The sequence below is a fragment of the Sphaeramia orbicularis genome, chromosome 3 (genome assembly GCF_902148855.1).
Source record: "Sphaeramia orbicularis chromosome 3, fSphaOr1.1, whole genome shotgun sequence".
NCBI lineage: Eukaryota > Metazoa > Chordata > Actinopteri > Kurtiformes > Apogonidae > Sphaeramia > Sphaeramia orbicularis.
The window spans coordinates 16648453-16676198 of NC_043959.1; the positions used below are offsets into that span (position 1 = coordinate 16648453).

At 38.5% G+C, this 27746-nt stretch overlaps 1 protein-coding gene across 1 annotated transcript in view; it reads left to right on the top strand.

Annotated features, from left to right (window-relative positions):
* Nucleotides 1-27746, top strand: part of dok4 (docking protein 4) — a 105697-nt gene that overhangs the window by 36248 nt on the left and 41703 nt on the right. The window contains exon 2 of the mRNA XM_030162248.1: nt 13022-13366. Within this exon, the coding sequence (XP_030018108.1) occupies nt 13301-13366 (66 nt within the window). The 5' untranslated portion in view covers nt 13022-13300. The remainder of the gene's footprint in view (nt 1-13021; nt 13367-27746) is intronic.

The following is a 27746-nucleotide window of genomic DNA, read 5'->3' on the forward strand; positions in this document are numbered from 1 at the left end:
TGGACATAATTCCACAGGTGTGACAGTGCAATGTGATAAAAAGGACTTCCATTTGTTCATTTTTCTTTTTTATCCCTCCCACAATCCCACTCTACCCTACCTAAAGAAGACAATCCTTAATATAAATCCAATATTGACAAGTGACCAGTACAGTATAGCTACAAGAGTTGTCTAATAAAAAGAAAAAAACAAAATAAGTAGCTAAAATTTAAAAAAAAAAAAAAAAAAAAAAAAAAAAAGGAAGGGGGGAGGGGCTCAGTCATCATGATCAGGCAGAGATGTCAAGGTTTCAATATAATTTAAGAAGGGTCTTCAAGTTTTTTCAAATGACTTTAAGGTACGTATATGTACATATGTGTATTTAATGCATATGACTATTTCGACACCATCCTAACCCCACACATGGAGCCACTGTAACACCCAGTCACTTCCCTGTGGGATTATTAACCCTTTCATGCACGAATTATGAGAACCTTAATCAAGATTTTTTTCCTGAGTGTTTTTATTCCTCTTTAGGCATGAAAATGTGATTGAATTTTTTTTTTTTTTTTTATGAACCTATTTTTCATGGAGTTACAAAAATGTCCACTCAGCTGGACACCATGCGTTTAATTTTTGAAGCAAAGAAACAAGCATTTACTGTCATACTGTGTGAAAACTATGAAATAAATGTTTTTTTTAATGTTGTTAATCGGATGTTTTCTCACATTTTAACATACTATAATTGTAGTTATTACTCACTCAAATAATATGCAAAAAACAACAAAACGCAACAACTTAAAAAAACAAACAAACTGTTAATTACAGTCTAATAACAACTAACAATTGATTTACACTCAAATATGTTTCTGCGGATCAGGTTTATCAAGAACAGGAAAGTTACAGTAACGGTATGAATTGCAGTGTACAGGGTGGGGAAGCAAAATTTACAATATTTTGAGGCAGGGATTGAAAGACAGTGTATGACCAATTAGTTTATTGAAAGTCATGAGAATTTATTTGCCACAAGAAAATTGACATAATAGAAAATGTTTTTATTCTATGTGTCCTCCTTCTTTCTCAATAACTGCCTTCACAGTGTTCCTCAAATATTTGGGTGACAACTTCTCCCATTCTTCTTTAATAGTATCTTCCAGACTTTCTGGTAATAGTTTTGCTCATAGTCATTCTCTTCTTTCCATTATAAACAGTCTTTATGGACACTCCAACTATTTTTGAAATCTCCTTTGGTGTGACGAGTGCATTCAGCAAATCACACACTCTTTGACGTTTGCTTTCCTGATTACTCATATGGGCAAAAGTTTCTGAAAAGGTATGGATAATAGTGTTAGGTATGATTATGACATCAATATATGTTTGGTTTCAAAACAATTGACGTAGTGCCTGCTGAGAAAAAACAACTAAATGTTCATTGTAAATTTTGCTTCCCCACCCTGTATTATGGGATGGTGCGTAAGTATCCACTGTGTTGGTTGATATGCAAGTAAAACAACAAAATCCATGAATATACAAGAGAACAGCTGTAGAATAACTGTCCACTGTAGTGACCACTGTGCATGAAAGGGTTAAAGTGTCCTGGTTCTGGTTCTGAACATAAGGAAAGCTGAGTGAAGGGTTTTTGTGGAGGAAGGGTTTTCCGTGCAGAACCTTTTCTCCTTGTATCCGTGCTGATGCTTATCCACTCACAGCCATTATGAGTCTTTTATGCTGATATTGAAGCTCATTGGTTTCGTTTGACTGTGTTTAATAGTGTCCCATTAAAGCGTAGTTATGAAAGCAGAACCGATGCAAAGTTAAGTTGAATATAAGACACATGATCTGAAACACCGTTAGGAAATGATGGGGGTACGGTCGTCCAACAGTCTACTTTACAGACGTTTAAACAGTGATGTTTAACTCAGAAACAAAGATTAATCTAATAAGGATCATTTCCATCTGAACATACATTATGGAACATTTTCAGGGTTTTTCTTGTGAAGTGAAATGAACCTCAGTTACAGTGAATTTTTGACCCTTTCATGGGAATAAATCAGATTCAATCATTTATTTCATAAACTCACATTCCTCCTGTTTCTTTCAATTAAAGTCGACACTACAGAGCAGGGATGATCAGACCAGGAAAGTAATAGAAAAATAATAGAAAAATCCCCTGTAAATAATAATAATAATAATAATAATAATAATAATAATAATAATAATGTCTTTGTTTTAGTGCAAATTAAGATTAAATTATGAAAATATTAATGTTTACAAACTATCCAAACAAAAAAGATGTGAATAACCTGAAAAAACTGAAATTTATGAAGAAAAATAAGGGCAATTTTAACAATATTCTGCCTTAATTTATCATGTATACATGTATATTACACACAATGTCACAAAAACATTTAATAACAGGCAGAATAATGTTCAAAGAATCCTTAATTTTCTTTAGACATTTCATGTTGTTCAGATTTCTACAATTTATTTGCATTTTATTGTTAAGGGATACTTTCTTAATATAATTTCATAATTTAATGGGTTTTGTTTTGCACTGAAACAAAGAGAAATAGTTGTCATTATTTATAGATATAATGTTATTTATTTGTTTATTTTTTCCACATTATACCAAGGATAATTATCATATATTTAGTGCAAATTAAGATAAAATTATGAAAATATTAATGTTTACAAACTATCCAAACAAAAAAGATGTGAATAACCTAAAAAAACTGAAATTTATAAAGAAAAATAAGAGCAATTTTAACAATATTCTGCCTTAATTTATCATTTATACATGTATATTAGACACAGTGTCACAAAAAAATTTAATAACAGGCAGAATATTGTTCAAATAATCCTTAATTGTCTTCAGACATTTCATGTTGTTCAGATTTCTACAATTTATTTGCATTTTATTGTTAAGGGATACTTTCTTAATGTAATTTCATAATTTAATGGGTTTTGTTTTGCACTGAAACAAAGAAAAATAGTTGTCATTATTTATAGATATAATGTTTTTTTTTTTTTTTATTTTATTTTATTTTTTTTACATTATACCAAGGATAATTATTATCATATATTTAGTGCAAATTAAGATAAAATTATGAAAATATTAACATTTACAAACCATCCAAACAAAAAAAATGTGAATAACCTGAAAAAACTGAAAATTTATTAAGAAAATAAGTTCAATTTTAACAATATTCTGCCTCAACTCATCATTTATTCATGAACATTACACACAATGTCACAAAAACATTTAATAACAGGCAGAATATTGTTAAAATTACACTTAATATTCTTTAGACATTTCATGTTGTTCATATTTCTTCAATTTATTCACATTTTATTATTAAATGATAGTTTGTTAATGTAATTTCATAATTTAATGTTATTTTTTCGCACTATAACAAAGATAAAAATAGTTGTCATTATTTATAGGTATAATGTTATATTATTTTTTTCACATTAAACCAAGGATAACTATTATCATATATTTAGTGCAAATTAAGATTAAATTCTGAAATTATTTACATTTACAAACTATCCAAACAAAAATGATGTGAATAACTTGAAAAATAGTACAATTTTAACAACATTCTGCATCAACTTATCATTTATACATAAACATTACACATAACGTCAAAAAACATTTAATAACGGGCAGAATATTGTTAAAATTACACTTAATTTTCTTTAGACATTTCAGGTTGTTCATATTTCTTCAATTTATTCACATTTTATTATTAAAGGATAGTTTGTTAATGTAATTTAATAATTTAATGGGGGTTTTTTTTGCACTAAAGCAGAGAAAATTGTAGAGTTTTCATTATTTATAGGTATAATGTAATTTTTTTTCACATTAAACCAACAAGAATATTTGGAGTCATTATTTATATGTTGTTCTGTTATTATTTAACTGTAGATCATATTGGTCTGTATGTGGAACCTGAACTCGAACCAGTTCAACACCATTGACTGTAAATATCTTCAGTATAATTATTGCACTTTATAAATCCATCCCATGGGTCAGATCGGACCCTTTGGTGGCCAGTTTTGGCCCACGGACCGTATGTTTGACACCTGTGTCACATAATATTAATAAACCCTTATTTGTCAAGTGCATTTCCAGATGGACTTTAGGCAGCTGATTAAACAGTGTTTGTAAAGTACTGATTTTCATATTTTCATTTGGCCTGTTTGGTGTCATTAACTCTACCCTCAGTCACAGACTCTTGTATTTAGTGTTCGATTTACACTCAGTTCAAACCCATATTTTTCTGGTCCTTGAAGTCATCATTTTACACACATTACACTAACAGTTTCAGCCAATGATTTGGACTAATTCCCTCCTTTTCCTTAGTTTGAGGTCATTGTTTTGCAGGGAATTCACACCAGAGCTCTGACAAATTGGACAGTTTGGACCTGGTTCTCATGTCTGAACCCTGTGGATGTGCTGGTTTGATTCCCTTTTACTCCCTGAGCCTCTGCTGCTGCTGCAGACTTGGTTAATGACAGTGTAAGACTGACCTACTGGAGTAAATTGCTGGGCTGTGAAATGAAAATAATAGGCTTAAAGTCACTGAAAATCCCTCTGACGCTGAGGGGAACTGGAACGGTTATGACTAATTCTGTGGTTTCCACCGCTGTCGACACTTAGCGCATGTCATCATCCTCACAGCACAACTGTCTAACTCATCCACTATATGAACAATCCAGGTGTTTCTGTTCTAACGAGGGTCTGGGATCCAAACAATAATGACTACTGTCAGAATATAGTTTTATATTATGGGATACATATCAGTGCATTGGTTAGTTTGGGTTAAATTGTTATCTTTGTTTCCAAAATGACTCACAGATGGTTTGGAAAGAATTTATATCAACACTGATTGTTTTTTTGGTTTTTTTTTTAATCCAGGACTATGATTTAAATGTTCTACCCCTAAATTTAAAAAAAAATATTTTTTCATGCTCTTTCATGATCACTCAAAAACTACCCAAAAATTACCCTCAAACTACCCAAATATCTCTCAAAAACCCCACCCAAATATCACCCAAAAAAACACCCAAATATCACCTAAAAAAACACCCAAATATCACCCAAAAAACACCCAAATATCACCCAAAAAACACCCAAATATCACCCAAAAACTACCCAGATATCACCCAGAAAACACCCAAAAACAACCCAAATATCACCCAAAAAAAACACCCAAATATCACCCAAAAACTACCCAAATATCACCCAAAAAACCCCACCCAAGTATCACCCAAAAAAAAAACACCCAAATATCACCCAAAAAACCCCCCACCCAAACATCACCCAAAAACAACCCAAATATCACCCAAAAAACCCCCAAAAACAACCCAAATATCACCCAAAAAACCTACCCAAATATCACCTAAATATCACCCAAAAACGACCCAAATATCACCTAAAAAAACCACCCAAATATCACCCAAAAAACACCCAAATATCACCCAAAAAAACACCCAAATATCACCCAAAAAACACCCAAATATCACCCAAATATCACCCAGAAAACACCCAAATATCACCCAAAAAACACCCAAATATCACCCAAAAAACACCCAAATATCACCCAAAAAACACCCAAATATCACCCAAAAACTACCCAGATATCACCCAGAAAACACCCAAAAACAACCCAAATATCACCCAAAAAAAACACCCAAATATCACCCAAAAACCACCCAAATATCACCCAAAAAACACCCACCCAAGTATCACCCAAAAAAAAAACACCCAAATATCACCCAAAAAACCCCCCACCCAAACATCACCCAAAAACAACCCAAATATCACCCAAAAAACCCCCAAAAACAACCCAAATATCACCCAAAAAAACACCCAAATATCACCCAAAAAACACCTAAATATCACCCAAAAAAACCAACCCAAGTATCACCCAAAAAAACCCACCCAAATATCACCCAAAAAACCCATTCAAATATCACCCAAAAAACACCCCAAAATGACCCAAATATCACCCAAAAAAACCCACCCAAAAACTACCCAAATATCACCCAAAACTACCCAAATATCACCCAAAAACTACCCAAATATCACCCAAAATTACCCAAATATCACCCAAAAAACACCCAAAATGATCCAAGTATCACAAAAAATAAACTACCCACATTTTTTTCTCCCTGACTCTGATTTTAAATGTTCTTCCTCTAAATGTCTCTAATATTTTTCCTGCTCTGACTGTAAATAATAATTTCCATCTACTTTCATCACATCTGACTGAGGAAGAAAAACCTACCATTAAACTACAGTGAAATATTGGTGTTTATCAACTATATGGACAAAAATATGTGGACACATCATGTCTCCAGCTGTCAGATGTCCTGTTCCTGAGGATCGCACACAGAAACCTCAATATTAATAATCAACAGGATATTGATCCCAAAATTTACCAGCTGAATTCAGCGTGTCCACATACTTTTGTCCATTTGTTTTATATAATTATGCTATGACACTAACGGCACACACTGTTATCAGGTTCATTATTTCTATTATTAGACCAGTTTTAAGTCACATCACTAATTTGCTTCAGATAAATTCAGTGTTTAGTCTGATTCTTTTTCGGTTCAGTGTTTAGTCTGATTCTTCGTTGGTTCAGTGTTTAGTCTGATTCTTCGTTGGTTCAGTGTTTAGTCTGATTCTTCGTTGGTTCAGTGTTTAGTCTGATTCTTTTTCGGTTCAGTGTTTAGTCTGATTCTTCGTTGGTTCAGTGTTTAGTCTGATTCTTCGTTGGTTCAGTGTTTAGTCTGATTCTTTTTCGGTTCAGTGTTTAGTCTGATTCTTCATCGGTTCAGTGTTTAGTCTGATTCTTTGTCGGTTCAGTGTTTAGTCTGATTCTTCATCGGTTCAGTGTTTAGTCTGATTCTTTGTCGGTTCAGTGTTTAGTCTGATTCTTTGTCGGTTCAGTGTTTAGTCTGATTCTTCATCGGTTCAGTGTTTAGTCTGATTCTTCGTCGGTTCAGTGTTTAGTCTGATTCTTCGTCGGTTCCGTGTTTAGTCTGATTCTTTGTCGGTTCAGTGTTTAGTCTGATTCTTTGTCGGTTCAGTGTTTAGTCTGATTCTTTGTCGGTTCAGTGTTTAGTCTGATTCTTCGTCGGTTCAGTGTTTAGTCTGATTCTTTGTCGGTTCAGTGTTTAGTCAGATTCTTTGTCGCTTCCGTGTTTAGTCTGATTCTTTGTCGGTTCAGTGTTTAGTCTGATTCTTTGTCGGTTCAGTGTTTAGTCTGATTCTTTGTCAGTTCAGTGTTTAGTCTGATTCTTCATCGGTTCAGTGTTTAGTCTGATTCTTTGTCAGTTCAGTGTTTAGTCTGATTCTTCATCGGTTCAGTGTTTAGTCTGATTCTTCGTCGGTTCAGTGTTTAGTCTGATTCTTCGTCGGTTCAGTGTTTAGTCTGATTCTTCGTCGGTTCCGTGTTTAGTCTGATTCTTTGTCGGTTCAGTGTTTAGTCTGATTCTTTGTCGGTTCAGTGTTTAGTCAGATTCTTTGTCGCTTCCATGTTTAGTCTGATTCTTTGTCGGTTCAGTGTTTAGTCTGATTCTTTGTCGGTTCAGTGTTTAGTCTGATTCTTTGTCAGTTCAGTGTTTAGTCTGATTCTTCATCGGTTCAGTGTTTAGTCTGATTCTTTGTCAGTTCAGTGTTTAGTCTGATTCTTCATCGGTTCAGTGTTTAGTCTGATTCTTCGTCGGTTCAGTGTTTAGTCTGATTCTTCGTCGGTTCAGTGTTTAGTCTGATTCTTTTTCGGTTCAGTGTTTAGTCTGATTCTTTGTCGGTTCAGTGTTTAGTCTGATTCTTCGTTGGTTCAGTGTTTAGTCTGATTCTTCGTTGGTTCAGTGTTTAGTCTGATTCTTTTTCGGTTCAGTGTTTAGTCTGATTCTTCGTCGGTTCAGTGTTTAGTCTGATTCTTTGTCGGTTCAGTGTTTAGTCTGATTCTTCATCGGTTCAGTGTTTAGTCTGATTCTTCGTCGGTTCAGTGTTTAGTCTGATTCTTCGTCGGTTCAGTGTTTAGTCTGATTCTTCGTCGGTTCCGTGTTAGTCTGATTCTTCGTCGGTTCAGTGTTTAGTCTGATTCTTTGTCGGTTCAGTGTTTAGTCTGATTCTTCGTCGGTTCAGTGTTTAGTCTGATTCTTCGTCGGTTCAGTGTTTAGTCTGATTCTTTGTCGGTTCAGTGTTTAGTCAGATTCTTTGTCGCTTCCGTGTTTAGTCTGATTCTTTGTCGGTTCAGTGTTTAGTCTGATTCTTTGTCGGTTCAGTGTTTAGTCTGATTCTTTGTCAGTTCAGTGTTTAGTCTGATTCTTCATCGGTTCAGTGTTTAGTCTGATTCTTTGTCAGTTCAGTGTTTAGTCTGATTCTTCATCGGTTCAGTGTTTAGTCTGATTCTTCGTCGGTTCAGTGTTTAGTCTGATTCTTTGTCGGTTCCATGTTTAGTCTGAATCTTTGTCGGTTCAGTGTTTAGTCTGATTCTTTGTCGGTTCAGTGTTTAGTCTGATTCTTTGTCGGTTCAGTGTTTAGTCTGATTCTTTTGCGGTTCAGTGTTTAGTCTGATTCTTTGTCGGTTCAGTGTTTAGTCTGATTCTTCATCGGTTCAGTGCTTAGTCTGATTCTTCGTCGGTTCAGTGTTTAGTCTGATTCTTCGTCGGTTCAGTGTTTAGTCAGATTCTTTGTCGGTTCCATGTTTAGTCTGATTCTTTGTCGGTTCAGTGTTTAGTCTGATTCTTCGTCGGTTCAGTGTTTAGTCTGATTCTTCGTCGGTTCAGTGTTTAGTCTGATTCTTTGTCGGTTCAGTGTTTAGTCGGATTCTTTGTCGGTTCAGTGTTTAGTCGGATTCTTCGTCGGTTCAGTGTTTAGTCTGATTCTTTGTCAGTTCAGTGTTTAGTCTGATTCTTTTTCGGTTCAGTGTTTAGTCTGATTCTTTGTCGGTTCAGTGTTTAGTCTGATTCTTCGTCGGTTCAGTGTTTAGTCTGATTCTTCGTCGGTTCAGTGTTTAGTCTGATTCTTCGTCGGTTCAGTGTTTAGTCTGATTCTTCGTCGGTTCAGTGTTTAGTCTGATTCTTTGTCGGTTCAGTGTTTAGTCTGATTCTTTTGCGGTTCAGTGTTTAGTCTGATTCTTCGTCGGTTCAGTGTTTAGTCTGATTCTTTTTCGGTTCAGTGTTTAGTCTGATTCTTTGTCGGTTCAGTGTTTAGTCTGATTCTTCGTCGGTTCAGTGTTTAGTCTGATTCTTTTTCGGTTCTGTGTTTAGTCTGATTCTTTTTCGGTTCAGTGTTTAGTCTGATTCTTTGTTGGTTCAGTGTTTAGTCTGATTCTTCGTCGGTTCAGTGTTTAGTCTGATTCTTTGTCAGTTCAGTGTTTAGTCTGATTCTTTTTCGGTTCAGTGTTTAGTCTGATTCTTTGTCGGTTCAGTGTTTAGTCTGATTCTTCGTCGGTTCAGTGTTTAGTCTGATTCTTCATCGGTTCAGTGTTTAGTCTGATTCTTCGTCGGTTCAGTGTTTAGTCTGATTCTTCGTCGGTTCAGTGTTTAGTCAGATTCTTTGTCGGTTCCGTGTTTAGTCTGATTCTTTGTCGGTTCAGTGTTTAGTCTGATTCTTCGTTGGTTCAGTGTTTAGTCTGATTCTTTGTCGGTTCAGTGTTTAGTCTGATTCTTTGTCGGTTCAGTGTTTAGTCGGATTCTTCGTCGGTTCAGTGTTTAGTCTGATTCTTTGTCAGTTCAGTGTTTAGTCTGATTCTTCGTCGGTTCAGTGTTTAGTCTGATTCTTCGTCGGTTCAGTGTTTAGTCTGATTCTTTGTCGGTTCAGTGTTTAGTCTGATTCTTTTGCGGTTCAGTGTTTAGTCTGATTCTTCGTCGGTTCAGTGTTTAGTCTGATTCTTTTTCGGTTCAGTGTTTAGTCTGATTCTTTGTCGGTTCAGTGTTTAGTCTGATTCTTCGTCGGTTCAGTGTTTAGTCTGATTCTTTTTCGGTTCTGTGTTTAGTCTGATTCTTTTTCGGTTCAGTGTTTAGTCTGATTCTTTTTCGGTTCTGTGTTTAGTCTGATTCTTTGTCGGTTCAGTGTTTAGTCTGATTCTTTGTCGGTTCAGTGTTTAGTCTGATTCTTTGTCGGTTCAGTCTTTAATAGCCTTTTGTGCTCCAGACACTTTGCTAAACCAACACTGATAGGCCTGTGTCTGTCTGTCTGTCTGCTAGTTCTGCAGCTTTATGTGTGTGTGTGCGTGTTTGTGTGTGTGTGTGTGTGTGTGCATGTGTGTGTGTGTGTGTGTGTGTGTGTGTGTGTGTGTGTGTGTATGTGTGTATTAACGATCCCCTTGTTAAACTTTAATTTCTCTGTTCCACTGTTGTCAGGCAGATTTACCACTGAGCCCTATGGGAAATACACACACACACACACACACACACACACACACACACACACACACACACACACACACACACTGAGCATCCGTGCATGTGTGTGTATTGGATGCATAAACACTCATATAAGTCCGATCTCTGCTTGTATATCAGTTTCACGACCGCAAATGAGTCAATGAAGATGTCGAGTGTGTGTGTGTGTGTGTCCTCTTCTACTTACTGCAGCTCTACGTCAACAACATTTTCCAATCTTCACTGCCCACTTTTTAGTCCAACGGCTGAAAGGTCAGATGGACTTGAAATGGGACGATGAAATTTACAAATTTGCCTTAAACCTATGATTATTTTATTTATTTTGTGGATCGTTTGGTTCATTTTTTGTTGATTTTTTGGTTCATTTGTGGATTTGTGGTCATTTTGTTGATTATTTTATCTATTTTGATTATTTTGTTCATTTTTGTAAATATTCTAACTGTTCCTTTCCTTCTACTGGTCCATCTGTTGGTGGTTTAGAACATGTAAATGGTTCCAGATATCAGTCTAGTTCCTATTGATCACTGATAGAAGTCATATATGGACTATGATTGGATGAGTTGAGTTCTCCTCCAGTGAAAGTCCCGCCCACTTCTATAGTTAGATTGATGTGCATCCAGACCACAGGACTGGAACATAGAACAGAACCTGACAACCTCACACATTCAGCTGGTTCTGATCCACATAGAACAGACGCTGACGGACAGGGACACTGGAGCTGTTTATTTTAATGATGCGCTCAATAATCATTTTGTCATGTAACAGAAGTGTAAGTGTATGTTTTTGGCCACTGGTCTTATAAATCCTGTTTGTCCTGTTGTTTTAATGTGGCAGACGGCTCCGAATATTCCAATAACCACAAGCCTTGGTGCCAGTTGCCATGGAGAAGGGGTCAGTGGTGCAAATCCAAACCAGTGCTGAATGGGTTTTTGTTGCAGTGGAGACAAAAATGATGAGAATGTGTTTAGAGTCCTGGAGGTTTAGGAGCAGGAGTCTGTGCTGTTGGGACCTGTTATTGGTAACCATCATTAGTACCTGTCATTAGTACCTGTTATTGGTACCTGTTATTGGTACCTGTCATTAGTACCTGTGGTTGGTACCTGTCATTGGTACGTGTTATTGGTACCTGTGGTTGGTACATATATTTGGTATCTGTCATTAGTACCTGTGGATGGTACCTGTGCTGGTACCTGTTATTGGTATTTGTGGTTGGTACATGTTATTGGTACCTGCCATTAGTACCAATGGTTGGTACCTGTTATTTGTACCTGTCATTGGTACCTGTGCTTGGTACCTGTCATTGGTATCTGTGGTTGGTACATGTTATTGGTATCTGTCATTAGTACCTGTTATTGGTACCTGTCATCAGTACCAGTGGTTGTTACCTGTAGTTGGTACCTGTCATTAGTACCAGTGGTTGTTGTCTGTGGTTGTTACCTGTTGTTGGTACCTGTGGTTGTTACCTGCGGTTGGTACCTGTCATTGGTACCTGTGGATGGTACCTGTCATTAGTATCTGTGCTGGTATCTGTTATTGGTACCTGTGGTTGGTACCTGTTATTGTTACCTTTTTCTGGTACCCTATAATCAAATCCATGCACCTTGTTTGTAATTTTATTCTGTATATTTCCTTGCATTACCTTTATATATATCCTTATATGTTGTATATATTTCTTATCTGTTGTATAGAGTAAACTTTTTTTATATTTTAGAAGTAATCAGTACTAGTACTGATACTAATACTTTAGTAGTATTTGTATACTTAATATTTATCTCTGTAGTTTTTGTATGTTTTGTGTGATATTTTTATACAGTCTTTTTTGCACTTTAAGGGTTTTTGCTGCTAAACAGGTTTTCATTGTTCCTGTAACAATGACAACAAAGTTCTATTCTATTCTATTCTATTCTATTCTATTCTATTCTATTCTATTCTATTCTATTCTATTCTATTCTATTCTATTCTATTCCTGCAGTATTAATAAAAACAGGCTTTATTTGCAATTTAATTTATGTTTTCTAGTTTCACAACGTAAAATAAAAATCCAGCTGTTTTCAAAGTTTCATTCATCCTGTTAATGATGACGATGACGACGACAGAAAAAAAACAAAAACAAACAAAAACAACATTTTTACAGAGATTTTAATAAATACATTTCTGAAATGAAAATCCAATGATCAAAACGTAACTGGACGTGAGTGTAACTCCTGCAGTGGTGAAACATAACTAATGCAGAAATGAAAAGATGGAGATGTTTGAAATGGAAATGGAAGTAGATAGAACGAGCCGCTATGCATTATGGGTAAAAGGGACTGTGATTAGAGATCAGGTTAAAGATCACACCTTTGGATTCAGTGGATGAAGCGTCTACTGTGGAAGTAGAGAAGTACAGCTGTACACAAATAAAACTGAAGTCAAACCCAGTCAAAGGAAAGCATAAATACTGTACACACACACACACACACACACACACACACACACACACGCCTGTCTGCCACCAACATGAATAATGGACCATAATGTTGTGCTCCTCATGCACCGTGTAATGAATAATATATATATATATATATGACCATTTCTGCTTCTCGCTCTCAACCTCTTTGTCTGTGTTTCTTAGAGATGCCGAGGAGGGAGATGAGGCGAGACCTTTCAGACGGAGAATGAATGAAACCGTGGCGTGAAGGAATACGAGAACCACAGACGAAGAAGGAGGAGAAGAAGAAGAAGGAGTAGGAGGAGGAGATAAGGCAGTCAGAGGGAACAAAAGGAGATGTGAGGCTGTTGGATGAAAGACGAAGGAAAATGTACACTGAGTCCTGAACGAACGGAGGAAGGACCAGAAGACGGAACTGGATGGTCTCCACGGCGACAGTGAGCAGGTTACCGCCCCCAAAAGATGGCCTCCAACTTCAACGACATCGTCAAACAAGGCTACGTCCGCATGCGCAGCCGCAAACTGGGGGTAAGTGTGAAAATACGGTTTATGTTTTATTAGGATTCAACCGGAAAACTCAACTGAAGACGTTTTTTAATCTAAGTGTTGATATTGTACTTTTGTGCAAAATGAATATGCACTATTTCAGGATTTGTGAACTAGAAACATGCTTCATCTCTGTGTATCTGTAGTGTTTTAACCAAAAATGTCACAAAAATGATTAAAAAAAACAACTTGTGTCATATTTAAACCCAAATTAAATCTTTTAATAACAGTAACCAAGACTTTTATTGGTTAAGTTGGAGACGTTGGAATACAAATGTGACTCTTCAGTGGCAAAATGATATATTTTATATATACTGTATAAGGAGCAGGTAATAAAATAGAACATCAAATACAGATATTTAGAAATGGAAATATAGAAGATGTATTTATTGGTTTGCAGATATTTATAAGCCAACCGTTTTTTGCTTGAAGGGTTGTAATTTAATAGTTTTTAAATGTTCAGTTTTATTTATACAGCAACAAACATAATATATGATTAAATCAAGGCCATAAAAATAAAAATGTGACACAGAGACAAAAACTCAGCAAATCCTCCAGGAGGAAGTCTGAGCGGGCAAGAACCAGTATTTAAAATATAGAAGAAAGGCTTTTACACAGATGTCTACACAAAGAACAAGGTCTGTTCTACCAGCACGTTTGGACTGGGGATGTCCCTGTCTGGAATTTTTTGTGTCCGATCCGATTTTTTTTAGGATTAGTTTTGCTGATACCGATCTGATATCGATCTGATACCGACTTTTTACAATAAAATTTTGATTTAAATTTGGAGTCATTATTTATAGGTTATTCTATTATTTTACTGTAGATCCCAGTTGGTCTGAATGTGGAACCTGAACTAAAACATCTACGACACCTTTGACTCTTAAGAACTTCAGTATCATTTTTGCACTTTCCAAATTCAGACTGTGGGACAAATTAGAACCTTATATTTACCACAGCTGTAGTGTGTCTGTGGACAGGTCTGTGCAGGTATTATATGGGGGTGCGTTCTGCACTGTACGGTAGTCATGAGCACATCAGTGGGTTACTCAGGGGTCGGACTGGGTCGGGTCAAGTAATTCCACAAAAGCCCCACGGGTTTAAAAAAACCTGACTCGTGCATCACTACCGGACCATAAAGGGAAAGTGAAACTTATGAAATGCTTTACTAATTCCTCTAAACTTCCTACTGATGTACAGCTAATTTTCTTTTTCCATACCTTAGGAAAGTTTAATTTAAAGCTGCAGTATGTAGGATTGTGGCCAAAACTGGTACTGCAATCACATTCAAAATACTGTAGAACGTGGTATCCTCTCCTCCTCCCCCCAGGCGAGGGGTTGCCAGATCCCGCATGAGCATCTGCTACTAGCGTTTCCACTAATCCTTGCCACCACACCATAAATTTCATACAAAAAAATCCTCACCAGACTTATTCTACATAAGTCTAATATGTAACAGGCCAGGACAAACGTCCGACACACTCAAATGAAAGTTTGCGAAGATTCAGGAGATAGAGAAAAGGGAAATGAGCATTAGGTTTCACTTTTACTACAAGCCGCATGATCGCTCTAACCCCCCCTCCCCCACATACACACACACACTGAACCATGGACGCTGAACTACCAAACCCCTCCCCAACCGAACCACTGACGCCGAGCTACCAACACCCCCCCCCCCCCCCCCCCCCTTCGGATTACACACTGCTTCATGAACAGGTCACTTCCACAGAAAACACTGAACTACAAGGAGCTACCATGGACAGAGGCAAGTCCTACACCGGTACCCGGTCTGTTCACCAGTCCCGGACCAGCAGTCTCTTCACCAGGACTGCAGCCCGGCCCCGGGAGAAGAGACCGGGTGAAGAGGCCGCGACCCCGGCTCTCAGTGGCTCTTACCGGTGGTCAGACTAAGGCAGAGCCGGCGTTGGTCTTCAAATCCTTCTCCTCTTTCGTCCGTCTCCATGTTTCAAAGTCATCTCCTACATCTACTTGTTTTGTTTCTCACTTTGTCACTATGTATTTGGGAATAATAAGAGACCTTTAAGGTTTATTAACGTCAGACATTTGTGATCAGAAATGTTCCAGCTGCAGCTCAGTGAAACTGGCAACCTGGATGCTGAAAGGCTACTGACTCTGTGATTGGACGACAGGTGATGGGCGGAGCCTCAGACCTAAACACACAATGTCAACATAAACATCATTTCGGGGCTGACACTGAGCTTTTCAAATGTAAATATTCTGGCTAGACTCCCACTGTCAGTGAGATCAGTATTTGAAATGAACATGATTCCTTAATGTCTGGTGACAGTCAAGGCCATTTTACAGTTACTTAGAACATAATTCCTACATACTGCAGCTTTAAGGGAGCAGAATGTGTGTCGTCCCCCCACCAGAACCGGGTCCAGATTGGCCCAATCTTGTGACTAAATCCAATCCAATCTTCTAAAAAATGCCAGATCGGCAGCCGATACCAATCTGTAGATCAGACTGGAACATCCCTAGTTTTGACATTTTTATTATTGAGCTAAAGGGTATGTTTGGCAACAATAAGTTCTTTAACCCTTTAACTGATGCAGGATCTGCTCATGTCTTAAACCACCGTCACTTCAAAAAGACTGGACTGTGTTTCAATGGATAAAGGCCATGTGGTCTGATGAGTCCAGACTGACCCTGTTCTGGAGTGATGGTCCATCAGGTTGAGAACAGAGGTGGATGAAGTGATTACCCATCATGCCTAGTGCCTACAGTACAAGCCTGTGGGGGCAGTGTTAGGATCTGGGATTGGATCAGTGGGTCTGGTCTGGGTTCAGTAACGTTATGTGTCTAGGAAGTGATGGGAATAAATACCAGTGCATGAGCTTGTCTGTGTAGACCTGTAGGGGGAGTGGTCTTATATACCTGTAGGGGGAGTGGTCTTATACACCTGTAGGGGGAGTGGTCTTATATACCTGTAGGGGGAGTGGTCTAATAAACCTGTAGGGGGAGTGGTCTTGTACACCTGTTGGGGGAGTGGTCTCGTACACCTGTAGGGGGAGTGGTCTCATACACCTGTAGGGGGAGTGGTCTTATATACCTGTTGGGGGAGTGGTCTCATACACCTGTAGGGGGCGTGGTATTATACACCTGTAGGGGGAGTGGTCTTATACACCTGTAGGGGGTGTGGTCTTATACACCTGTAGGGGGAGTGGTCTGTGTGGGTGTCAATCTAACCTCATTAACATTTGGATTAACCTTGAAGAACTACCAAGAAAAATCACATGAGCTCAGTGAAAGATACTCAGTGAATAAGACGAAGGAGAAATGTTAGAGTGGATAGTTTTCTTTTTTTTGTCCAGGTCTGTGTGTAAAAGTTAATCAGATTATTGTGAACATGTAGCAGATGCAACATCTAAAAAGGAGGCACGAAAATAAAAATACAGTATGTCTGTCATCAGTTTGTTGGAGTAAGTCAGCATGACATCTAGGATTAGAATATAGTTTAATTTTTATGAAAAACAGGCCGATGTTTTTGGACTAAACATGAGCATAAATAACCTGAGGATGTGTGAGGCAGAATACTGACTGCAGAGTCAAACAGATGCAGATGTGTGTCCTCTGCTGTGGCTTCAGCACAAACACCAGTGCAAATGCTCCTTTCAACGAGCATCAGTCCCATTTTAGACGGTGTAGGCAGTGGAGTCTGCCTTTTTTTTTTTTTTTTTCCTATTTGCCTAAGTTACATTATGGAAACGAGCACAAATCAATTTGAGTCCAGTTGTGTTGAGCGGCTCTCTTCAAATAATGCTCTGCACTATCGCTGCTCACAGCTGAATAAACCTCAGTCTTTAGCTCTGAGGACGATAATGAAATTCTCCTTCCATCACAGAGGAGCTGAAAGTGTTTAAAGTATTAATGAAATCAAGTTTCTTTGAAATCCCAGCTCCGTTAATGGCCCAAACACAGACATTAGAAAACACTATTCATGAGTTTTGGTGTGTAACCCTCCGTGGCTGTGCAGTTTGATTCCTGAAATGCTCTGAGACAGAAGCAGTCTGTGTGAATGTCTAATGTTCACATCCAAACTCCACCAGTGCAGTGCACTGAGCAGATGGTGGTAAACGCTGCTGTCCTTTAGTGTGTGTTTGTTCATGTACACACACACACAAAAACAGTCTGTTTGCCTTCAGGCTTAATATCAAAACCCATATGATCAGATTTATGGAGAATTAGACGGAGATATCTGAAAAAAATACACTTTGAAAACAGATCATCTGGTTCAACACAGGATGAACCTGAATGACTTTGTTATGGACTCATACTGTCACTATTAGGGATGGGAATCGACAAGAATTTAACGATTTCGATTCCATTATCAATTTTGCTTATCGATTCTCATTGGGTGAAGGACTAAAAGAGTACAAACAGGTATGTTTGCATTAACTGTCTTTTATATTTCCATATCTGCACAGAACATGTAACATATACAGTATGCACAAATAATAATAACAGATGATGCTGGGCCTGGTTTGGGGGGTGGGGTGGGGGGGCTACGGTGAAAGTGAAACTAAAGAGACTTTACTAATTCCTCTATAGCTGCATGTCCACTACATGGAACCAGTTTGACTCTGCCCATCTCCCGTTGTTGTGCTCCTCATTTCCTTTCCCCTACCTTTGGAAACTTGTATTTGAGGGGGTACGACGTTTGTTGCCCACACCAGAACCGGAACTGGGCCCGGATGACAGCCTGGTGTTCACTCTGCTGCTAGATTCACAAGCATTGCTAAGTAGCGAATCAAATGAATCACATGTTGTGGATGAATGTTTGAGCAGATTGGAGGAATTCCACCCTTTAGAAGGAATGGAAGCTTTGACAGTGTTCTAGTGGACCCGGTGTGGTCTGTTTAGACCCGGTGTGGTCTGTTTGGACCTGGTGTGGTCTGTTTGGACCTGGTGTGGTCTGTTTGGACCCGGTGTGGTCTGTTTGGACCCGGTGTGGTCTGTTTGGACTGTTTCTGCCTCAACTCCATGTTGGCTTCGTTCTGACCAAAACAATGCAGTGTATGCATGATGTCATTACGCATGCGCAACAAAGGTGGAATCAATAAGCAGAATCGTTAAGCAGGCAGGCAAACGATTCTAAGGAATTGAGCTACTGGGATCTGGTTCTCAAAAAGAACCGGTTCTCGATTCCCATCCCTAGTCATTATAGTCTGTGACAACAGGTGGCACTGGTCAACATCCACCCATGAAAACAGAGCCCAGAGTGTTTCATTTAGAGTATTATTATTATTATTATTATTATTATTATTATTATTATTATTATTATTATAACTTTATTTTACCAGGTAAAATCACTTGAGAACAGCCTGTCATTTATAATAATGACCTGGTAAGAGGCCCCAACAGACAAAAACAGTGACAAAACAGAACAGATCAAAAGAAAAATGGATAAAAGGAAACAGTACAGATGAATCCAAGCCTCACAACCAACAGTGAAAAGACTATGAAGTTAAAAACAACATAAATAAGCACTAGAGTGTATGAGGAGAGAGCAGAAGGGAACATGTCAACACGTACAACAGTCAACGCGGGAATGTTGTAGTTTCTGTTTAAATGTACAGAGTGACAGGATAACCTGGTGTTCCTTTGTTACTGGTGATAGATTTAGATTTAAAGCAGCGTCAGAATGGGTACCAGTCCCATGTGTCTTTGTGAAACCCTAGAGCAGGGGTCACCAGTCCTGGTCCTCGAGGGCCAGTATCCTGCATGTTTTAGATGGATCCCTCTTCCAACACACCTGATTCAGATGATCAGCCTATGATCCAGTTCTGCAGAAGACTGAGACCGACCGTCAGGTGGAGTGGAAGTAATTAGTTACTGTAATCTAAATTCAAATGCATTAGCAAAAATGCTTTTTCATATTAAGAATGTGGCTGCATTATTTGACTCATAAATAAAATGAGTAATAAATTATCCAATCATTTTCATCCAGATTTTTAAAATTAAATCTCAAATGTCTTTTTCTTTTTCATTTTAGTTAAGTTAAAGAATTAGCAGTCTTGAATAAGAAAATGAAAATGCAGACTGGATAATTGATTACTCATTTTAGTTATGAGTCTAATAATGCGGCCGTATTCTTAAAATGAAAAAGCATTTTTGCTAATGCATTTGAATTTTCGAATTTTAGATTTCAAATTGACTTTTGGTAACTATTTGCTGGGGCATGCTTTGAAAATTAAATCTCAAATGTGTTTTTCTTTTTAATTAAGTAAAAGAATGAGCAGTCTTGAATTAGAAAATGAAAATGCAGATTGGATAATTTATTAATAATTTTATTTATGAGTCAAATAATACAGCCATATTCTTCAAATGAAAAAGCATTTCTGCAATGCATTTGAATTTAGATTATAGGAACTACTCGCTTCCATACAGGTGGACTGGAAGAGGGAAACATCTGAAACATGCAGGATACTGGACCTCAAGGACCAGGACTGGACGCCCCTGCCCAAGAGGGTGAACAGTTTCACTCAGCAACTTAACACACTAGTCGCTCTTCCATTGACCCTTAAACGGCATGAATATAACTTGCATCTAAAAATTTGCCAAATGAAAAAACAACAATTTCACCAAAACTAGTTTTTCAATGAAAAGTTTTTGCGCTGGCAAGAGGTGGTTTTTGAGTTGTAGCAAAATCAGTATATCGCACAAAACCACAATGGAAAGACCTTCTACCACAACCAGAGTCATGTGAATAAAAAAAAATGGATGTTGATGGATGTTAGAACAAGAGAAAAAGAAGAGTTGAACCCAAACATGAGTGTGTATGTGTGGACACACCAGGAAACCACATCAGTTTAGAATTTAGTAGGAGAGAGGGGGAACCAGCATTCTAGACTCAAAACAACAGATTTCTGTTCATGTTTATGGAATGACTTCTACTGACATCTACCAGAAGAAAGAAACTAATCAGCACATTTGGGATTGAATGGAAAAACCAACATTACACACTTCTGTTTGGAATAGATTTAGGAAATATCAGTAAACTTTTGCTCATATGTCCAATGGAAAAGCTACTACTATTGCTTCTTTTCCACCAACATTTCCAGGAAAGTTGATTTCCAGGGATTTATTTCCTCAGGTAAAAGAATAGGGGTTTTTCACGCATGACCCGGTTTTCCTTCAGAAGAAGAAATGGGTGACCTCTTGATTCCCTTCACAACATCACTGATGTTTCCATGGTAACCCTCTTCCCAGAAATGCCGGTGTTCAGGACACCTTGTGACAACTTGGTGAAGTTTCACCAAGCATACACTCACACCCCTGTAGCATACCTGACAGCTTCTGCATACACCCCAGAAATCGTTCTGAGAAACTGTGGAAAACCCGGAGTGGAATTTTTAGTTAAAATGAACTGAACTGTTTTTATTTTTCCTTTTTCTTCTGATGAACTGATATAAACCCAGAGTGGAAATTTTGTGTTTGATTTTGCTTGGTTGGTGGATTTTTTTGAGTTTGGACTTTGGGGTGGGGGACTGTGAATTTGGGTGTTTTTGCATTAATTGCACAATGCATAATTTTGAATTTTAGTTGGTTTAAATGTATGGTTTCTTTTTCTGTCATTTAATGTGTAGGGTGTTTGTTTAATTTAGACCTGCATCCTTTGTGTGGTTTGCGGTACAACAAACAGACAAAAACTATATAACCAAAAACAAAAACTCAAGTATATACAAAAGACTGAATAAAACTGACAGACTGACTTTACATCTTAATTGCTGGGAGAGAGACCTGGCTGGCACCCCTTAAAAATCAATATAACAAAATAATATCACATAAATAAATTAAAGCTTCAAACTCAAACTGTCACAACCTGTTACACACAAACATACTGTCTGACTGGATTCTGAAGCTTGGCCCCTCATTTTGATGAATTGTGACCACCCCATTTCTTCTTCTCAACTAAATCTGAAACCATGAAAACTTAAATATAGCTGCCTTTGTTTATTCCATGTACACTGAGGAACACAGCAGTGACACTTCAATATGGCCTCAGCCACTGCTGACAGAAAACTGGAAGAAACGATACACAAAATGAGTCATTTCAAACGGTTTCCAGGTCATGTGTGAAAAACCCCTATTCCTGGTAATCTGTGTGGTTTGTGTTTCCACCAAGGTTATTATCGTTGACAAAAACTAACGAAATGACAAAAACTAGAACTGAAAAAACATTTTCGTTAACTGAAATAAATAAAAACTATAATTTAAAAAAAGTAATGATAACTGACTGAAACTGTATTGTGTGCTTACATAACTTATTAAAATGGATAAAATTATTGATAAAATTCCCTTAGTTTCTGTCTTTGTCAATGTCGGATTGATACGAAAGCGATTTATTTTGTTCTAGCAATTTTAGCTAGCGGCACCATACGACACTTCACGGTGCGTCACTTCTCATCACTTGTCATTTACAGTCATCTTCTGGTCCCCACTCTACCTGGAAACATGGAGACTAAAGCTGGGAAAAAGCAGCAGAGTCCTGTCTGGGATTTATTTGAATACGACAGAGAAGAAGAGAAAAGATACGACAAAACTAAAATTAATACAAAAACTAAACTAAAACTAAGCATTTAGAAAAAAAAAGGAAAACTAATAAAAACTAGCAAACCTGCTCTAAAAACTAATTAAACCTAACTGAATTAGAGAAAAAAAAGTCAAAACTAAAAACTAAACTATAATGAAAAATCCAAAACTATTATAACCTTGGTTTCCACTGCACCTCAGAGTTCTGGTAAATGGATTCTGTAATTTACACAGTGACAGCACATGTGTAGGTGAGAGCTGGAAGCCTTATCTAATCTAACAGAAGGATGGATCAGCTCACAGATGTTCTCTGATCTGTGTTTATCCAGAACACAAACCCAGGAAAGACTAGAAGATGTGTAAAGGAAATGAAGACGGTGGACTGAAATGGGCTGGATTTAAGGGCTACACATTTGTATGTGTAGTTTAGAATCTCTTTTGTGCTTTTAGATAACCCTATTACTGAGCTTGTTATGATCTCAGAGTTCTACATCCATGATAATTATTAAATGTGTAGGATGGAATTTGTACTCATTCAAACCTAATGCAACGAAAAAGGTTAAAACAGTGAAATTAATCTGGTTTTATGTGTATAATGAAAGATGGATGGGTGGATGGATGGATGAAAACGCTTCTTCACCTTTGATCTAGTCAGAATATTGATGTGTCCAGTAAAACCAATGACATTCCCATTGGATAATTTACTGCTAATTAGCGCCTCTTAGAATCTGTTAGCACCTGTTAGTGCCTGTTAGCGGCTGTTAACGCTTGTTAGCGTCTGTTAGCACCTGTTAGTGTCTGTTAGCACCTGTTAGCGTCTGTTAGTGTCTGTTAGCGCCTGTTAGCGTCTGTTAGTGTCTGTTAGCGCCTGTTAGCGTCTGTTAGTGTCTATTAGCACCTGTTAGCGTCTGTTAGTGTCTGTTAGCACCTGTTAGCGTCTGTTAGTGTCTGTTAGCGCCTGTTAGCGTCTGTTAGTGTCTGTTAGCGCCTGTTAGCGTCTGTTAGTGTCTATTAGCACCTGTTAGCGTCTGTTAGTGTCTGTTAGCGCCTGTTAGTGTCTGTTAGTGTCTGTTAGCGCCTGTTAGCGTCTGTTAGTGTCTGTTAGCTCCTGTTAGCGTCTGTTAGTGTCTGTTAGCGCCTGTTAGTGTCTGTTAGTGTCTATTAGCGCCTGTTAGCGTCTGTTAGTGTCTGTTAGCACCTGTTAGCGTCTGTTAGTGTCTGTTAGCGCCTGTTAGTGTCTGTTAGTGTCTGTTAGCACCTGTTAGCGTCTGTTAGCATCTGTTAGTGTCTATTAGCACCTGTTAGCATCTGTTAGTGTCTGTTAGCGCCTGTTAACGCCTGTTAGCACCTGTTAGCGTCTGTTAGCATGCCACCACTCCCTCAGTCTTCTTTGACAGACCCTGTCCTGGGTTCAGGTCTGGACTCCTGCTGCTCCTCCAGTCCTGGGACATGGAGCTGAGCTGGATCCATGCTCTTTGTTTTTAAAGACGCAGGCTGTGATATGAACAGGTTGGACAGTGGAGTCCATCCAGATTATTTCCCAGCTGAGGTCCTGTGAGGGGAAAGGCCAGCGCTAATGTTCAGTTCAGCTGTAGAAACTGTCTGAGGGATGCTGGGACGCTTTGTGTTCTGTGTTCTATCATGAAACAAGCCACAGATGTCTGCACATCTATAGTATGTTATTACCTCCGCCAAGGAGGTCATGTTTTTGCAGACGTTGGTTTGTCTGTCTGTTTGTCTGTTTGTCTGTGTGCAAGATAAGTTAAAAAGTTATGGATGGATTTGGATGAAAATTTCAGGAAATGTTGATACTGGCACAAGGAACAAATGATAAAATTTTGGTGGTGACCGGGGGGGGGGGGGGGGGGGGGGGGCGCACTGGGGGGCCACTGATCTGCCTGCCTTGGCGGAGGTCTGTGCTCTCCGAGTGCTTCTAGTTTATATAAGCAGTCCGTTTAAGTCGTATTTAAATGAGCCTGGGGCAGTTTTCATTCTACATTTATGAGAATTAAACCATTTAACAGCAAAAATGGAAACAATTGGGCCCTAAGGCGTCTGTTTCATTTAAATTTTATAGTATCATATCATCATCAAATACCATAATTATTTTATTGAATGTGTTCATAGACAGGCCCAGAGTGACTAATGAGGAGATTCAGGAGGATTCCAGATGGACCAGCTCATGTCAGTCTGGAGTTTGAGTTGGTTGGATCAGAAAATAATGTGGACACTTACCTGTCACTGATCAGATCTTCTTGTTTCATTCCTTCTCCATTCATCTGACAGAACAGCCACTCCATCGCAGTAGAATACTACTAATACTAATACTACTACTACTAATAATAATACATCACACTTATAGAGCACTTTTCTGGACATTCACAGACACTTCACAAACAAAACAAAACAAAAGAACAAAGGGGCTCAAGAAAATAGAAGTTTGAACAGGTGAGTTTCAGTAGTGATTTGAAGTTTGGTATTGAGTCTGAGTTCCTGATGTTTCATGGGAGTGAGTTCCATAGGGTGGGGGCAGCTGCAGCGAAGGCTCGGCCCCCCAGTGTCCGGTGCTTTGTCGTAGTGGTGGGAGTGAGGGGGTTAGTGTTGGCTGATCTGAGGCGGCGGGTGGGGGGGCAGTGCTGCTGAAGGAGATCAGTGAGATAGGGAGGTTCGATGTAGATTCGATGGGTTCGACCATCTGAGGGAATTCTACCCTCCTAAATGTTTACTTTGGTTTGGCCCACGAGTCGTTTTTTCTGCAGCGGTAAAATGAAATATACAACAGAATAGGGTGAAGCATCAGTGGGTGGAGATGGAGGCAGGAAGAGGAGGAGCCAAAAGGACAGGGTCAAGAAAAGACAGGAAGAAGATGAAAGGAACACAGCTGTTTTCCAGAGGACAGACCCCAGACCCCCAACCCTCAGACCCCCAGACCCCCCAGACCCCCCAGACCCCAGCAGCAGACCACAAACACACAGATGGACAGACTTTAGGATTGTCAATGCATAAGGCAGTGTTTTTCAACCGTGGGGTCACCTGAAATTTCTAGTAATTCATAAAAATACCAAAAAAATTACTAATCAACATATTTTTTAATGATTCAATGTATATTTCATTATGATTAAAACACTACACACTTTTCCTAATAAAAATCAAGTTCAAATAAAATGTAGGATATAATATCTGGTCTTGGAATATCTTGTTCCATTGGCAGATTTTTTTTTGCTTAAATTAAGCAAAAAAAAAAAAAATCTGCCAGTGGAACAAGTGAAAATTATCTTAGACAGATTAGTTGAAATCAGATTTTCCAGATCTATTTTCTATTAATCAGTTGTTATATCTCACTGAAAAGTTCCTCTTTAGGTGATTCTGTCTTATTTTAAGTGTGATGAGATATCAGGACTAGAAATGAGAAAAACACACTTGGTCAGATTTAGATTTTTTCCAGTGTGGGCAAAGGAGAAGTGTTCATGAACACAGGTTTAGACAGATTTATGATCAGTGTTTGAAAAGAAACAGGCCTTCAGTGAACATCGAAAAAGTCTTGGATCTTTGAGTTCAGCTCATGAAAAATGGGAGCAAAAACTAAAGTGTTGTGTTTATATTTATGTTCATTGTAGTTTATTCTGACAGTATTTTACTGGTTCGGACCCACTTTAGATTGAACTGACCTAAAATAATCTGAACATCCTTGACTGTTAATATCTTCAGTGTATTTTTTGCATTTCACACATTCATCCCATGGACCAGATTGGACCCTTTAGTGGGCCGGTTTTGGCCCCTGGACCCCATGTTTGACCCCATGTTGGACACCTGTGCTTTAGATAAACTGGTGTTGTTTTGTTACTGCTGATAGATTCAGATTCAGTTCAGAGTCTGATGTGTGTGTGTGAAACCCCAGAGGGTGAACAGTTTCAGTCAGCGAGTTAACGCAGGGTTGAAGCAAACTCAAGAGAGGAGGGGGGGAGGGGGGTGGGGGCGTGAATTCAAAGAGAGGCTGAGTTAAAATGAGGGTTATGGAGGGTTATCTGAGTTAGTGTGTGGATCCTGAGGGCAGAGGAGACGTGCACAGCTGAGGTCCTCCTCAAGGCTCCGTAGATAGACGACCCAAGTCAGGCTTAGTTTATCTCAACAGGAACAACAAAGGCGGAGGAATGAGGCCCAGACATGAAGAGTCCCAGCGCACATGGGCATGAACCCACCCCAGGGTGCACGGATCTGCACGGACTCACCCCAGGGTGCACGGATCTGTACGGACTCACCCCAGGGTGCACAGATCTTCTGGAGCTGCCACACCTGGGTCTTGGTCTGGGCTCGGCTTCAGTTTGATCTGCCCTCTGAGTCTGATTCACCGTTGGAATGATGAGATTGATATTGATCAGTCTCCAGGCGTGGAAGGAAAGTCTTTGAAAGCCCCACACCCTGTTTAACCATCATGTCTGATTAAGCATGAAATCTGAAATGCAAACAAGGAGGCAAGAATAAAACCAGCAGGAGGAGAAGGAGAACCAGGAGGAGGACGAACATTTATAGGCATGGTTCCTCAACATTTTACTTGTGATACATTTCCATCCTTTTATAACAGGGGTGTCAGACTCATTTTAGTTCAGGGGTCTCATACAGCCCAGTATGATTGTAAGTGGGCCGGACCAGTAAAACAATAGAAAAAAAGCCTATAAATATTGACTATTCTTTGTTTTAGTGCAAAAAAGTAGAATTAAATTCTGAAAATGGGGCTGGCTAAGGGAAGGGGAACATCTGGGTCAAGAAATAAATGTCAAATCCCTTCTATATTTTGGAAGTACATTACTTCAAGCATCCAGCACAAGTTTTGTTTTTTAGAAAATGTTTAAAAAATACTTAGATATTATATTCATCATAAATGTCTGTTTGCATTCTTTGTCAGTTCAGTTCAAAGCCTAACTGTGATCCTCTTCTATTGGACTTCTATTATAGTTATGATCAGTTGTAGGTCCATTTGAAAACCTTCTGCTACTCTTTTTACAGTGGTTAAAAATATCTAACAACCTGAGTAAACTACCGTACTTTCCAGACTATAAGCCGCTACTTTTTTCTCACGCTTTGAACCCTGCAGCTCATCCAACGATGCAGCTCAAGTATAGATTTTTACGGGCTAACGGCCTCCAGGGGGCGCTCTAGCAGGAAGCGCAAAAGTGAGACAGACAAGTGGAAGAGGTGATGAAGAGGAGAAGTTTTAAGCTTAACTTTGAACAATCATTTTGCACAAACTCTCATCATGGAAAACACACAAAGAAATGCAAATGATGCAGCTTTTAAGTTAAAACCAATCGATGTGTCTGTGTAAGAAAGAAATAGAGCTGCAGCACGGAAGAGACAATGAGAGCGACAACGGAAGAGAGACGTAGAAGGTGTGTGACGGAGCCTTTCTGAGGCTGTAGAAGACGACTGCAGTGGTTTCAATGAGCAGAAGGAAGATGAAGAAAGAGATCAGTGACTTTTCTGGGGTTTTTTAACCAGCCGTATTACTGCCGTTTCACTGCCGTGTTATAGGCACTGTTTTGAAAAAAGCAGTTAAGGTATGGAAATAAATATTTAAATAATCTGTCTTTACCATCTTTCTGTGTAAATATCTCATGCTACATCGTGGACACCTGCGGCTTATAGTCAGGTGTGGCCTATATATGTACAAATATTTTTTCTTTTAAAATTTGGTGGGTGCAGGTTTTATTCAGGTGTGTGCTATAGTCCAGAAAATATGGTAGATGTTAAAATGTATTAAATTAGTTTATTAAGGTATTTGACTTTGTAGATATTATATATGTAAACC